The sequence below is a fragment of the Biomphalaria glabrata genome, chromosome 17, assembly GCF_947242115.1.
Source record: "Biomphalaria glabrata chromosome 17, xgBioGlab47.1, whole genome shotgun sequence".
NCBI classification, from domain to species: Eukaryota; Metazoa; Mollusca; class Gastropoda; family Planorbidae; genus Biomphalaria; species Biomphalaria glabrata.
The window spans coordinates 27238241-27254840 of NC_074727.1; the positions used below are offsets into that span (position 1 = coordinate 27238241).

The 16600-nt window shown below is 35.3% G+C and overlaps 1 protein-coding gene across 1 annotated transcript in view; it reads right to left on the reverse strand.

Moving 5' to 3' along the window:
• The window catches only part of LOC106063373 (putative ZDHHC-type palmitoyltransferase 4), a 40637-nt gene extending 24037 nt beyond the window's left edge, over positions 1-16600 (reverse strand). Inside the window, exon 1 of the mRNA XM_056015993.1 lies at positions 16399-16600. Within this exon, the coding sequence (XP_055871968.1) occupies positions 16399-16494 (96 nt within the window). The 5' untranslated portion in view covers positions 16495-16600. The remainder of the gene's footprint in view (positions 1-16398) is intronic.

Sequence of the window (16600 nt, forward strand, 5' to 3'; positions counted from 1 at the left end):
CATTACTGATCTGGAGCAGTTCATCTCAGATATAACATTACTGATCTGGAGCATTTCATCTCAGATAAAACATTACTGATCTGGAGCAGTTCATCTCAGATACAACATTACTGATCTGAAGCAGTTCATCTCAGATACAACATTACTGATCTGAAGCAGTTCATCTCAGATACAACATTACTGATCTGAAGCAGTTCATCTCAGATACAACATTACTGATCTGGAGCAGTTCATCTCAGATATAACATTACTGATCTGAAGCAGTTCATCTCAGATACAACATTACTGATCTGGAGCAGTTCATCTCAGATATAACATTACTGATCTGGAGCAGTTCATCTCAGATAAAACATTACTGATCTGGAGCAGTTCATCTCAGATATAACATTGCTGATCTGAAGCAGTTCATCTCAGATACAACATTACTTATCTGAAGCAGTTCATCTCAGATACAACATTACTGATCTGGAGCAGTTCATCTCAGATATAACATTACTGATCTGCAGACCACTGCGCAGTTCATCTCAGATATAACATTACTGATCTGGAGCAGTTCATCTCAGATATAAAATTACTGATCTGGAGACCACTGCGCAGTTCATCTCAGATACAACATTACTGATCTGAAGCAGTTCATCTCAGATATAACATTACTGATCTCAAGCTGTTTATCTCAGATACAACATTACTGATCTGAAGCAGTTCATCTCAGATACAACATTACTGATCTGGAGCAGTTCATCTCAGATATAACATTACTGATCTGGAGACCACTGCGCAGTTCATTTCAGATACAACATTACTGATCTGGAGCAGTTCATCTCAGACATAACATTACTGATCTGGAGCAGTTCATCTCAGATATAACATTACTGATCTGGAGCAGTTCATCTCAGATATAACATTACTGATCTGAAGCAGTTCATCTCAGATATAACATAACTGATCTGGAGCAATTCATCTCAGATATAACATTACTGATCTGGAGCAGTTCATCTCAGATATAACATTACTGATCTGGAGCAGTTCATCTCAGATATAACATTACTGATCTGGAGCAGTTCATCTCAGATACAACATTATTGATCTGAAGCAGTTCATCTCAGATACAACATTACTGATCTGGAGACTACTGCGCAGTTCATCTCAGATACAACATTACTGATCTGAAGCAGTTCATCTCAGATACAACATTACTGATCTGAAGCAGTCCATCTCAGATACAACATTACTGATCTGAAGCAGTTCATCTCAGATACAACATTACTGATCTGAAGCAGTTCATCTCAGATATAACATTACTGATCTGGAGCAGTTCATCTCAGATATAACATTGTTGATCTGAAGCAGTTCATCTCAGATATAACATTATTGATCTGGAGCAGTTCATCTCAGATATAACATTACTGATCTGGAGCAGTTCATCTCAGATATAACATTACTGATCTGAAGCAGTTCATCTCAGATACAACATTACTGATCTGAAGCAGTTCATCTCAGATACAACATTACTGATCTGGAGCAGTTCATCTCAGATATAACATTTCTTATCTGCAGACCACTGCGCAGTTCATCTCAGATATAACATTACTGATCTGGAGCAGTTCATCTCAGATATAACATTACTGATCTGGAGACCACTGCGCAGTTCATCTCAGATATAACATTACTGATCTGGAGCAGTTCATCTCAGATATAACATTACTGATCTGAAGCAGTTCATCTCAGATACAACATTTCTGATCTGGAGCAGTTCATCTCAGATATAACATTACTGATCTGGAGACCACTGCGCAGTTCATCTCAGATATAACATTACTGATCTGGAGAGATCTGGAGCAGTTCATCTCAGATACAACATTACTGATCTGAACCCTTCGACAAGTAAAATGAGAACGAAGAAAATATTCAAATCAAATCTTTTTAACTGCCTGAGTGAACGACTTAAGGGGCTGAATCTGCCACACAAAGTCTCAGATTGTAAAACAATTGTGTTGCAACTGACCTTCTACTTATGTTCTATTTATTCCATTACTGCCTCAACAAGTTTTGAACTCTGGTTTCACACTGTTTGTCTGGTACGTGTCAGAGTTCAATAGGTAACTAATTGATGGGCCGGTCCAAGTTTAAAAGGGAGGGGGTCCAAGTCAAAACAAACAATATATATAGCTTAGTACAAAATCAACGATCTCTACCAATACAAGACTAATCTTTACCAAGACAAGACTGATCTCTACCAATACAAGACTGATCTCTACTAATACAAGACTGATCTCTACCAATACAAGACTGATCTCTACCAATACAAGACTGATCTCTACTAATACAAGACTGATCTCTACCAATACGAGACTGATCTCTACCAATACGAGACTGATCTCTACCAATACAAGACTGATCTCTACCAATACGAGACTGATCTCTACCAATACAAGACTGATCTCCAAATCTCCTGATCTCTACCAATACGAGACTGATCTCTACCAATACGAGACTGATCTCTACCAATACAAGACTGATCTCTACCAATACGAGACTGATCTCTACCAATACGAGACTGATCTCTACCAATACGAGACTGATCTCTACCAATATGAGACTGATCTCTACCAATATGAGACTGATCTCTACCAATACGAGACTGATCTTTACCAATACGAGACTGATCTCTACCAATACGAGACTGATCTCTACCAATACAAGACTGTCTCTACCAATACGAGACTGATCTCTACCAATACGAGACTGATCTCTACCAATACGAGACTGATCTCTACCAATACAAGACTGATCTCTACCAATACAAGACTGATCTCTACCAATACGAGACTGATCTCTACCAATACAAGACTGATCTCTACCAATAAGAGACTGATCTCTACCAATACAAGACTGATCTCTACCAATACGAGACTGATCTCTACCAATACGAGACTGATCTCTACCAATACGAGATTGATCTCTACCAATACGAGACTGATCTCTACCAATACAAGACTGATCTCTACCAATACAAGACTGATCTCTACCAATACGAGATTGATCTCTACCAATACGAGACTGATCTCTACCAATACAAGACTGATCTCTACCAATACGAGACTGATCTCTACCAATATGAGACTGATCTCTACCAATAAGAGACTGATCTCTACCAATACAAGACTGATCTCTACCAATACGAGACTGATCTCTACCAATACGAGACTGATCTCTACCAATACGAGATTGATCTCTACCAATACAAGACTGATCTCTACCAATACAAGACTGATCTCTACCAATACAAGACTGATCTCTACCAATACAAGACTGATCTCTACCAATACAAGACTGATCTCTACCAATACGAGACTGATCTCTACCAATACAAGACTGATCTCTACCAATACGAGACTGATCTCTACCAATACAAGACTGATCTCCAAATCTCCTGATCTCTACCAATACGAGACTGATCTCTACCAATACGAGACTGATCTCTACCAATACAAGACTGATCTCTACCAATACAAGACTGATCTCTACCAATACGAGACTGATCTCTACCAATATGAGACTGATCTCTACCAATACGAGACTGATCTCTACCAATACGAGACTGATCTCTACCAATACGAGACTGATCTCTACCAATATGAGACTGATCTCTACCAATACGAGACTGATCTCTACCAATACGAGACTTATCTCTACCAATACGAGACTGATCTCTACCAATATGAGACTGATCTCTACCAATATGAGACTGATCTCTACCAATACGAGACTGATCTTTACCAATACGAGACTGATCTCTACCAATACGAGACTGATCTCTACCAATACAAGACTGTTTCTACCAATACGAGACTGATCTCTACCAATACGAGACTGATCTCTACCAATACGAGACTGATCTCTACCAATACAAGACTGATCTCTACCAATACAAGACTGATCTCTACCAATACGAGACTGATCTCTACCAATACAAGACTGATCTCTACCAATAAGAGACTGATCTCTACCAATACAAGACTGATCTCTACCAATACGAGACTGATCTCTACCAATACGCGACTGATCTCTACCAATACGAGATTGATCTCTACCAATACGAGACTGATCTCTACCAATACAAGACTGATCTCTACCAATACAAGACTGATCTCTACCAATACGAGATTGATCTCTACCAATACGAGACTGATCTCTACCAATACAAGACTGATCTCTACCAATACAAGACTGATCTCTACCAATACAAGACTGATCTCTACCAATACAAGGCATATCTCTACCAATACAAGACTGATCTCTACCAATTCTAACTTAAAACTAATGTACGTCTTATCTCTACCAGAATTTACATTCCAGCCTGAACTTTTTAATTATTCTCGCTCTCACGTCTTTCCTTGACCTTTGATCATGACACTTGGCTTTAGCCAATGGAATTATTTTCTACAACCAATCAAATAATTTTCTATCAAGTGTCATTAGCATGATAAACAGGTGTCTGCTACGTCATTGGAAAAACCGACGTTGACCATAACCTAGACCCGGGGTCGGCAACCTGCATGCCGCTCTTTGGATAAGTTACTTCATTTTCAATGGTTAAAACAGTATCAAGATAAAATCAGTGAAACTTTTGACACGAATTACTTCAGCACAGTTATAAAAAGTCATCAAAGATGAATTTCTTGATAGATTTAAGCAGTTCAAAACCAACAAAATCATTCTAGCATTCCTAGTAAATCCTCTCAACACTAATAGTAACGAAATCCACATTGATCCATTTGGAATTGATACTGGATCTCTAGAAATGCAATTGATCGATTTAAAAAGTAAAGCTTTGTAAAGTGGAAAATTTACAGAGTTGAAAAGCAAGTTGGAAGAGTTGAAGGTCTAGAAATGTAACGCAACAAAAGTGGACAGCTTTAAAAGAAATGCTGAGAGTTGATTCGGTGCAAGGATTAGTCTTCCAGATTGGCTACAGTCAGGTGATGAAGTTGACATTAAGAGTACTGAGTATCTTTGAATCGACATAGTCGTGCGAGTAAGCGTTCTCTTGCAGGAATATAATTTAAAGTAAAGTAAGAAGTTGACTAACAAATAAAAATTAAGATTCGTATTTGAAACTAAAAACAATAAGTTCTGAGCCAAATTTATCCAAACTTTCTAAAACCATGCAAAGCCAATGCTCCCATTGAATTTGTTTACTCATTTGTTAGTTATTAAAATATAAGTTAGTATTGTAAGTAAATGTTTATCTTCTTTAGTTACCGAAATAAAAAATAATTATCTAACAATGCCATATATATATATATATATTTAATTAATACATGACATTGATACGTGACATGGATACATCTATCTATCTATCTACCTAACTCCTAGATACCCCCTCCCCCCCCCCATTGGTCCACAAATGAGATTGGACCAAAAGCGCTCTGAGCATGTTATAAGCATGAAAGTAGCGCTATATAAAAGCTATAATAATAATAATATCTCATTTGTTGTGCTACTTATATATGAATAAATAGACTCGTTTTTTTTCCATTAAACAATTGTGAGTACTATTTATTGTTGGCAAGAAAAAAATGTTGTGGCTCTTTAAAAACTTTAAAATTTTGTAAATCTGAAATTTTGGCTATTCCGACTCAAAAGGTTGCCGATCCTGACCTAGACTTGAGTTTATTTTAAATTATTTCATATTTTAAATTAATACGTGACATGGATACATTTATCTATCTATCTATCTATCTATCTATCTATCTATCTATCTATCTATCTATCTATCTATCTATCTATCTATCTATCTAACTATCTATCTATCTATCTACCTATCTATCTATCTACCTATCTATCTATCTATCTATCTATCTATCTACCTATCTATCTATCTACCTATCTATCTACCTATCTATCTACCTATCTAACCCTAACCCTAACCCTATCTATCTAACTATCTATCTATCTATCTATCTTTCTATCTACCTGCCTATCTATCTACCTATCTATCTACCTATCTATCTATCTACCTATCTATCTATCTATCTATCTATCTATCTAACTATCTATCTATCTATCTATCTTTCTATCTACCTACCTATCTATCTACCTATCTATCTATTTATCTATCTATCTACCTATCTATCTACCTATCTATCTACCTATCTATCTACCTACCTATCTACCTATCTATCTACCTACCTATCTACCAATCTACCTATCTCTGTGGATTATGTTTTGACCTGATGACGTTGTGGCACGTTCTCTCGCCCACTTCTTGGATCCAGTTGAACATGTGGCACATCATTAGTTAGAGTCGACAACAAGAGACACGACTATAGCCCGATAACAAGAGACACGACTATAGCCCGATAACAAGAGACACGACTATAGCCCGATAACAAGAGACACGACTATAGCCCGATAACAAGAGACACGACTATAGCCCGATAACAAGAGACACGACTATAGCCCGATAACAAGAGACACGACTATAGCCCGATAACAAGAGACACGACTATAGCCCGATAACAAGAGACACGACTCAATCCAAAAAATAAGCAAGTCATTGAGTACCAATAAAATAATTTTGTGTTTTAGGCCTAGAGCAGAAAGAGAGCTAAACCCTGTATTTTTCAGTTCAATGGCAGTAATTAGCGGTTATTTCCACTAAGATGAACTTTAATCTTAAAAATTATTCTTTTTCTATTGCTTCTTTTGTGATAGGCTCAGTTATACCTTAGTTTGTTTTGTGGTAGGCTCAGTTATAGCTTAGTTTGTTTTGTGGTAGGCTCAGTTATAGCTAAGCTTGTTTTGTGTTAGGCTCAGTTATAGCTAAGCTTGTTTTGTGGTAGGCTCAGTTATAGCTAAGCTTGTTTTGTGGTAGGCTCAGTTATAGCTAAGCTTGTTTTGTGGTAGGCTCAGTTATAGCTAAGCTTGTTTTGTGGTAGGCTAGTTATAGCTTAGTTTGTTTGTGGTAGGCTCAGTAATAGCTAAGCTTGTTTTGTGGTAGGCTCAGTTATAGCTTAGTTTGTTTTGTGGTAGGCTCAGTTATACCTTTGTTTGTTTTGTGGTAGGCTCAGTTATAGCTTAGTTTGTTTTGTGGTAGGCTCGGTTATAGCTTAGTTTGTTTTGTGGTAGTCTCAGTTATAGCTTAGTTTGTTTTGTGGTAGGCTTAGTTATAGCTTAGTTTGTTTTGTGGTAGGCTTAGTTATAGCTTAGTTTTTTTTGTGGTAGGCTCAGTTATAGCTTAGTTTGTTTTGTGGTAGGCTCAGTTATAGCTTAGTTTGTTTTGTGGTAGTCTCAGTTATAGCTTAGTTTGTTTTGTGGTAGGCTTAGTTATAGTTTGTTTTGTGGTAGGCTTAGTTATAGCTTAGTTTTTTTTTGTGGTAGGCTCAGTTATAGCTTAGTTTGTTTTGTGGTAGGCTCAGTTATAGCTTAGTTTTTTTTTGTGGTAGGCTTAGTTATAGCTTAGTTTTTTTTTGTGGTAGGCTCAGTTATAGCTTAGTTTGTTTTGTGGTAGGCTCAGTTATAGCTTAGTTTGTTTTGTGGTAGGCTTAGTTATAGCTTAGTTTTTTTTTGTGGTAGGCTCAGTTATAGCTTAGTTTTTTTTTGTGGTAGGCTCAGTTATAGCTTAGTTTGTTTTGTGGTAGGCTCAGTTATAGCTTAGTTTGTTTTGTGGTAGGCTTAGTTATAGCTTAGTTTTTTTTTGTGGTAGGCTTAGTTATAGCTTAGTTTGTTTTGTGGTAGTCTCAGTTATAGCTTAGTTTGTTTTGTGGTAGGCTTAGTTATAGCTTAGTTTTTTTTTTTGTGGTAGGCTCAGTTATAGCTTAGTTTGTTTTGTGGTAGGCTCAGTTATAGCTTAGTTTGTTTTGTGGTAGGCTTAGTTATAGCCTTGTTTGCCTATAGGTAAAAATCCAACACTGGGTAACTTCAACTGAAGATGTAGAGTTCATTGAGGTCTTTCTATGGTAAAGACACTCTAGAGCAAACTGTTGTCTTTTTATGTTAAAGACACTCTATTGTAAACTGAAGTCTTTCTGTAGTAAAGTAACTCTAGTTACAAAGCATGTATTTATGTGCAAAATGTCAGCTCAATTGGATACTGAAAAGTTGTCCAAATCAATAAGTCACTAAAACAAAAGACTTGGATCAAAGTTTTCAAACTTCAGACGAACAATGATCAAAGTTACAATGTGTTGACATCTACTTACTATGTCACCTATATCAGATTATGTATGTGTCATCTATTTACTATGTCACCTATATCAGATTATGTATGTGTCGACATCTATTTACTATGTCACCTATATCAGATTATGTATGTGTCATCTATTTACTATGTCACCTATATCAGATTATGTATGTGTCGACATCTATTTAATATGTCATCTATATCAGATTATGTTATGTTGACATCTATTTACTATGTCACCTATATCAGATTATGTTATGTTGACATCTATTTACTATGTCACCTATATGAGATTATGTTATGTTGAAATCTCTTTACTATGTCACCTATATCAGATTATGTATGTGTCGACATCTCTTTACTATGTCACCTATATCAGATTATGTATGTGTCATCTATTTACTATGTCACCTATATGAGATTATGTATGTGTTGACATCTATTTACTATGTCACCTATATGGGATTATGTTACGTTGACATTTATTTACTATGTCACCTATATCAGATTATGTATGTGTCATCTATTTACTATGTCACCTATATGAGATTATGTATGTGTCGACATCTATTTACTATGTCACCTATATGGGATTATGTTACGTTGACATTTATTTACTATGTCACCTATATGAGATTATGTTATGTTGACATCTATTTACTATGTTACCTATATGAGATTATGTTATGTTGACATCTATTTACTATATTACCTATATGAGATTAAATTATGTTGACATCTATTTACTGTGTTACCTATATCAGATTATGTTATGTTGACATCTATTTATTATGTCACCTATATGAGATTATGTTATGTTGACATCTATTTACTATGTCACCTATATCAGATTATGTATGTGTCGACATCTATTTACTATGTCACCTATATCAGATTATGTTATGTTGACATCTATTTACTATGTTACCTATATCAGATTATGTTATGTTGACATCTATTTACTATGTCACCTATATCAGATTATGTTATGTTGACATTTATTTACTACGTCACCTATATGAGATTATGTTATGTTGACATTTATTTACTACGTTACCTATATGAGATTATGTTATGTTGACATTTATTTACTATGTCACCTATATGAGATTATGTTATGTTGACATTTATTTACTATGTCACCTATATGAGATTATGTTATGTTGACATTTATTTACTACGTTACCTATATGAGATTATGTTATGTTGACATCTATTTACTATGTCACCTATATGAGATTATGTTATGTTGACATCTATTTACTATGTCACCTATATGGGATTATGTTATGTTGACATCTATTTACTATGTTACCTATATCAGATTATGTATGTGTCGACATCTATTTACTATGTCACCTATATCAGATTATGTTATGTTGACATCTATTTACTATGTCACCTATATGAGATTATGTTATGTTGAAATCTCTTTACTATGTCACCTATATCAGATTATGTATGTGTCGACATCTCTTTACTATGTCACCTATATCAGATTATGTATGTGTCATCTATTTACTATGTCACCTATATTAGATTATGTATGTGTCGACATCTATTTACTATGTCACCTATATGGGATTATGTTATGTTGACATTTATTTACTATGTCACCTATATGAGATTATGTTATTTTGACATCTATTTACTATGTTACCTATATGAGATTATGTTATGTTGACATCTATTTACTGTGTTACCTATATCAGATTATGTTATGTTGACATCTATTTACTATGTTACCTATATGAGATTATGTTATGTTGACATCTATTTACTGTGTTACCTATATCAGATTATGTTATGTTGACATCTATTTACTATGTCACCTATATGAGATTATGTTTTGTTGACATCTATTTACTATGTCACCTATATGAGATTATGTTATGTTGAAATCTCTTTACTATGTCACCTATATCAGATTATGTATGTGTCGACATCTCTTTACTATGTCACCTATATCAGATTATGTATGTGTCATCTATTTACTATGTCACCTATATTAGATTATGTATGTGTCGACATCTATTTACTATGTCACCTATATGGGATTATGTTATGTTGACATTTATTTACTATGTCACCTATATGAGATTATGTTATTTTGACATCTATTTACTATGTCACCTATATCAGATTATGTATGTGTCATCTATTTACTATGTCACCTATATTAGATTATGTATGTGTCGACATCTATTTACTATGTCACCTATATGAGATTATGTTATTTTGACATCTATTTACTATGTCACCTATATGAGATTATGTTTTGTTGACATCTATTTACTATGTCATCTATATCAGATTATGTATGTGTCGAAATCTATTTACTATGTCACCTATATCAGATTATGTTATGTTGACATTTATTTACTATGTCACCTATATGAGATTATGTTATGTTGACATCTATTTACTATGTCACCTATATGGGATTATGTTATGTTGACATCTACTTACTATGTTACCTATATCAGATTATGTTATGTTGACATCTATTTACTATGTCACCTATATGAGATTATGTTATGTTGACATCTATTTACTGTGTCACCTATATGAGATTATGTTATGTTGACATCTATTTACTGTGTCACCTATATGATTATGTAACGTAATTTATATAAGGGCATGTAGGCCGTGTTGAGTTGCCACTTGCTCCCGAATTAACAGCTTGACCACTGGACCTGTGTTGTAAATTGTATTTATTCTGTAATGTTTTTCTAGCCTTGTCTCTGAGGGATTCAACTCTGTATTGAAGAATCAGATAGGCTTTACCGAACGGATGTCTATAGGTGGGATTCTATGAAACTTGTAGGCTCTTAGGTTTCCCTTAGCTTATAGTTCATCTTGACTCTTTTTTTTTTTTTTTTGGCTAGAAGTGGCTAGTGTCAGCCTGAAGCCTGTAACCCCAGAGTGGCCAAAAGTGGTCGTGTTTTGACCTGAGGCCTATGACCTTCATTTGCTTTACACTGACGTGTGATGGGGGTATCTGGAAATTTAGGCACCGGATAATTAGGCACCGGATATTTAGGCACCGGATATTTAGGCACCCGGAAATTTAGGCACCCGGATATTTAGGCACCCGGAAATTTAGGCACCCGGATAATTAGGCACCCGGAAATTTAGGCACCGGATAATTAGGCACTTTTTGACAAGGCGGAAAATTAGGCACCGGATAATTAGGCATTCTTTGATTCGCGACCTTAATTTTGAAAGTAGTTTTAAAATGTTAACGTATATGTTATCCTTAGGCTCTGGGCTATTGGTGACGTTATCAAAAAAATAGCATTTATAACGATTCTAACTGAATTTTCATGATATAAACGAAAAACTGACAAAACGAGGAAAAAAATGACAATCGTGAGAATGTGTGGAAAAAATGACTCCGGATTAATAGTAATTATAAAATATAGACCTCACAGTATTCAGGGAAGGGGAGGTAGAGTTGATTCTCTTCTCATTGCTTCCTGACCTTAGCCCTTCCCCCTTTACGCACTCCCACTAAAGGAGAGGATTTGTGGCGGGTAGATGTTGAACTAGGTCGTGAAAATGACGCAATGAGTCTTCTTATCTTATCTTATATGATACAGATGTTACTTCAAAAAAGAAGATGATTACGTCCTACGCGTCATGCATTTAGTCATGCATGTTAACCAATGACTTAAATTCAGCCAAGTCACTGGTTTTCCTGGCTAGCTCAGGCAACCCATTCCATGCTCTAATATCACTAGGGAAGAAGGAGTGTTTGTACAAATTTGTCCTAGCATATGGGACGAGGAATGTGCCTTTATCTTTGTGTCTTTCAGAGTATTTTATTAAACTTTGTTTTTGTATTTGAAGATTATGGTTCAGTGTTTTATGTATGATTGCTACTTTACTTTTGAGCCTTCTGTCCTGAAGGCTTTCTAAATTTAGTGATTTTACTAAAGGTGTTACTCTAGTTAAATGTGAATATTCGTTTGTTATGAATCTCACTGCTCTATTTTGTGTCTGTTCCAGTTTTTTAATGTTTTCTTGAGTTGAGGGGTCCCAAACGGAGGATGCATATTCTATTATTGGCCTAACCAAGGTTAAATAACATTTTAGTTTTATGTTCTTATTTGATTTATAGAAATTTCTTTTAATAAATCCTAATGCTTTGTTTGATTTTTTTGTAGTTTCATCAATATGCGGGTTCCATGACAGTTTTTCATTTATTATAACACCTAGGTATTTTGCGTTTTTAGTCTGTGTTACTGGTTTGCCATGAATAAGATAAGTGGAATTAATTTGTTTTAGTTTTTTTGTTACTCTTAACAACTGATATTTTTCTGGGTGGAAAGACATGCTCCAATTTGATTCCCATTTCTGTAATTCATCTAATTCTCTTTGTAAAATATCTGTGTCCTGTGTTGTTTTTATTGTTCTATATATTATGCAATCGTCTGCAAATAATCTGACTTTTGTTCCTGAAGTAATGCAATTAGGTAAATCATTTATGTAAATTAAAAATAGTAGTGGACCCAATACTGTTCCTTGTCTCAAGGCTACACACTGGAGAACTGGGCAGGGTACAGCATTGAACATTACTGCTAAAATGGAAGTCTGGAGAAAATTGTCTTCTTATAGTGGGAATTGAAATGAGCAGGGTGGATTTGCGCGCGTTACTTATAGGAATTAAATATGTTGATAAACTAAAGTAGTATACATATTTTAAAGTACCATTAATATATATTATCAACACTCCTTCTTTTATATTGTTAATGGGTAACCCCTTTAGGAAGATCTATTGTGTGAGTGTATAGGTGTGTTACGTCCTTCAAATGTGGTAATTAACTTATATTGAATATATATGTAAATTTATGTAATATAATATTTATATAAATAGCAATGGAAATCGCAAAACGGCTAGAAATTACGATAAAATATAATGTTTTGAAAATTTAAAAAAAGTTTATGGAAAAGACAGATGAGTTAAAAATTTAAATATAATTTTTTTTGGAATATTGGTCTCTTATTAATACTTATTCTGCTTATAGAAGATTGTTGATGTTCCAATTTAACCCCGCCTTCTCTATCATAAACCAAATATATTTACTACAATTGTCGAGAAGGTATGATTCCTCCATTAGTAGCCTACCTTATACAATTATTTGTTTCTTCAGAATGAAAAAAAAAAAAAAACAACGACAAAAAAGGTTTCATACACTCATTATTAAACACACACACACATATTAAAAAAAAACAACACTCGTTTCCCTAACTTTCAAAACTGCCAATGAAATTTAACTATCTTCATTTCCCTTATATATATTATTATTTTTATTACTGTTCTTATTATTATGATGGTTTTAACAGAAATGTGTCTACCAAAGTTTTTGGAAGGCCTCTAAAATATAATCCCCAGACTTCCATTTCAACACCTTTGTGTTTCCATTCCCTTTAGTCCAGTGTGTAGCCTTCAGATTCACTACGTAACTTTTACGACCAAGTTTACATCTACCTGCGAGAAATCCTCTCATTTAAGTGAGAGTGTGTGCGCCCCCCCCCCTCGCCCCGCCCATCCCATTTAAAGAGTACGACCCCTCCCTTTTCCACAAGCAGAGGGCGATTGCGATTATATTTATCGCCAACACTCCCCGACATAATAACAATATTTTATAATACTTTTTAATCCTAAGTATTTACATTACTAACTAAATATTTACACAATTTGCATAACCATCAATTAAAAAAAACCTTAGTGGTTGGTGATGGACGGAAGCAATGAGCGAAGTATCATCTCTACCAACCCTCCCCTGAATCCTGTGATGTCTATATTATATACTCAGGAGTCTTTTGTTTGCACACATTCTCATGATTGTCATTTTTTCCCATTTTGTTTCAACTTTTCTTTAGCTAGAATCGTTATAGTTGCTATTTTTTATAACGTCACCGATAGCCCAGAGCCTAAGGATAACATATACGTTAACATTTTAAAACTACTTTCAAAATTAAGGTCGCTAATTAAAGAGTGCCTAATTATCCGGTGCCTAATTTTCCGCCTTGTCAAAAAGTGCCTAATTATCCGGTGCCTAAATTTCCGGGTGCCTAAATATCCGGGTGCCTAAATTTCCGGGTGCCTAAATATCCGGTGCATAAATATCCGCAAATACGCGGTGCCTAAATATCCGGTGCCTAAATTTCCTAAATTCGTGTGATGGGACAGTAGATTGTATATTTAGTTGAAATATATGACTAGTGGCGAGTAACTTTTGTTTATTGTGTGTTGAGAAGGCCTATAGAGTTGATGGCCATTTATTGACACATTTAGTTTACCCATGTAAATAAACTTTGTATACATGTTTACCTGCGATTTTGTTAAGTCTTGTGTTGCATACATTAGTTGAATTGTCTACCTAGAGGTTATATTTAATAACCTAGGCAGTACAAGTAGGGACCAATGTACCTCTGGACGAATGTGCCAGCACACCTTTAACACAGATCTTGTCACTAATTCTAATTGAATCTTTTTAGATATACCCGCTAATAGGTAAATTAATTGATCAAAATTTTGTTACGTAGAATGGGGTGCTCTTTTAGAATCAATCCCCATAATTAGGTTACCTAGGGGGGGGTACTCTTACAAGTAACCTCTACAATATGTAGCAGGGTCTCTGGGAGAAGGTTTTTTAATGCTGCCTTTATAATGAACAATTCTCCTTGGAAGATGCAATTGTGTCAGTGTAAGTGTCAGTGTAAGTGTGTGTTAAAAATGTATAGGAAAAATTAGTCACTTATAAATACTTATTCTGCTGATAGCATTGCCAAATCTGTAGAGGTCTTACTATGAGTATTATTTTGACAGTTCTTAATAAACCAATGAATCAAACTACCTCCAAAGAAAGGAGGTTTAAGTGCCGAACATCAACGTTTGTACCGCCCCCTCTCCCACCATCCCCTTTTAAAAGTAAGACCCCTCTTCCCTTTTCCACGAGCACATGTTAAGAGTTAAAGTGGATGGGGAGAGGCCGATTCTATTTATCACCAACACTTCCCGACATAATATAGAATACATATTTTATAGTATTATTATTTAATCTAAAGTATTTACATTAGTAGCCTAACTACTATCCTGTGATGTCTATATGATATAATGACTCTTAATCCGGAGTTTCTCCACACATTCTCATGATTGTCATTTTTTTTCCCGTTTTGTCAGCTTTTATTTTGTATCACGAAAATGCGATAAGAATCGTTATAGTTGCTATTTTTGATAACGTCACCGATAGCCCACAGCATAAGGATAAAATATACGTTAAAACGTTTTAATTATGTTCAAAATTAAGGTCGCTATTAAAGAGTGCCTAATTTTCCGGTGCCTAATTTTCCGCCTTGTCAAAAAGTGCCTAATTATCCGGTGCCTAAATTTCCGGGTGCCTAAATATCCGGTGCCCAAATTTACAGTGCCTAAATTTCCTAGATTCGTGATTCTGTATGAAAACGTGTGTTGGAGTATTCTGTATCGAACTATTCACTAGTTTTGTGTTTCATATTGATTCTAGTTCTGTGTCAGTGTTTGTTTCCTATCAAGTGTGACTACTACACAGAGCCGGTCCTAACGATTGCGGGGCTCTATACGAAACGGATTACGCGGGGCCCAATTTGGTATAAGGCTAATAAGTGAAAATTGCATTGTATTCATTCTTACAAAGTAAAATACCTCCCTCGATCAAGTTAACTTTACGAGCCTTGCGTGTAGCGAAGTCATACAATATATTCTCAAAATGTTGTTTCCTACATAGATCACGATCAAAGTATTGCCCAACTGTTCAATCTCTCTTCGTGAATTGTTGACCTCAAGTCATTGAATGACACCCCAATATGACAATTTCGTCTATTTTTCAGGAGATTTCCATGAGCCCGTGGAAAATCAGGAGGCCGCGGGAAACCTGTACTATAAGTTATAAAATGGTTTAATTTAATAATATTCACCTAGAATTAGCGCGTGGACTATGAAAGTGCGGGGCCCACCGCAGTCGCATAGGTTGCAGTGGCCTAAGACCGGCCCTGCTACTATACACTCTCTCTTAGAATAGGACTATATCAAGATCTCTCTTTTAGACTATATCTAGATCTAGACAGCAGTAGGCTACACGCTCTATTTTAGACTAGATCTAGACAGCAGTAGGCTACACTCTTAGACTAGGACAAGACAGCAGCAGGCTACAGTGACTCACCTGCAAGTGTCCATGAGTCTGGATACAAGTCAAATGAGATCGCGTCCTACCAAGTCGGGATTCAAATTGAACACACTCAAAGTTTAATGGCACCATGAACGAAGTTTCGGATCAATCGGTCAGACAGAGATCGATAATTTGGACAGTGCCGGTGTAGGTTATTTTATTAACCATTATATATTTTCATTCGTGTGTGTACATG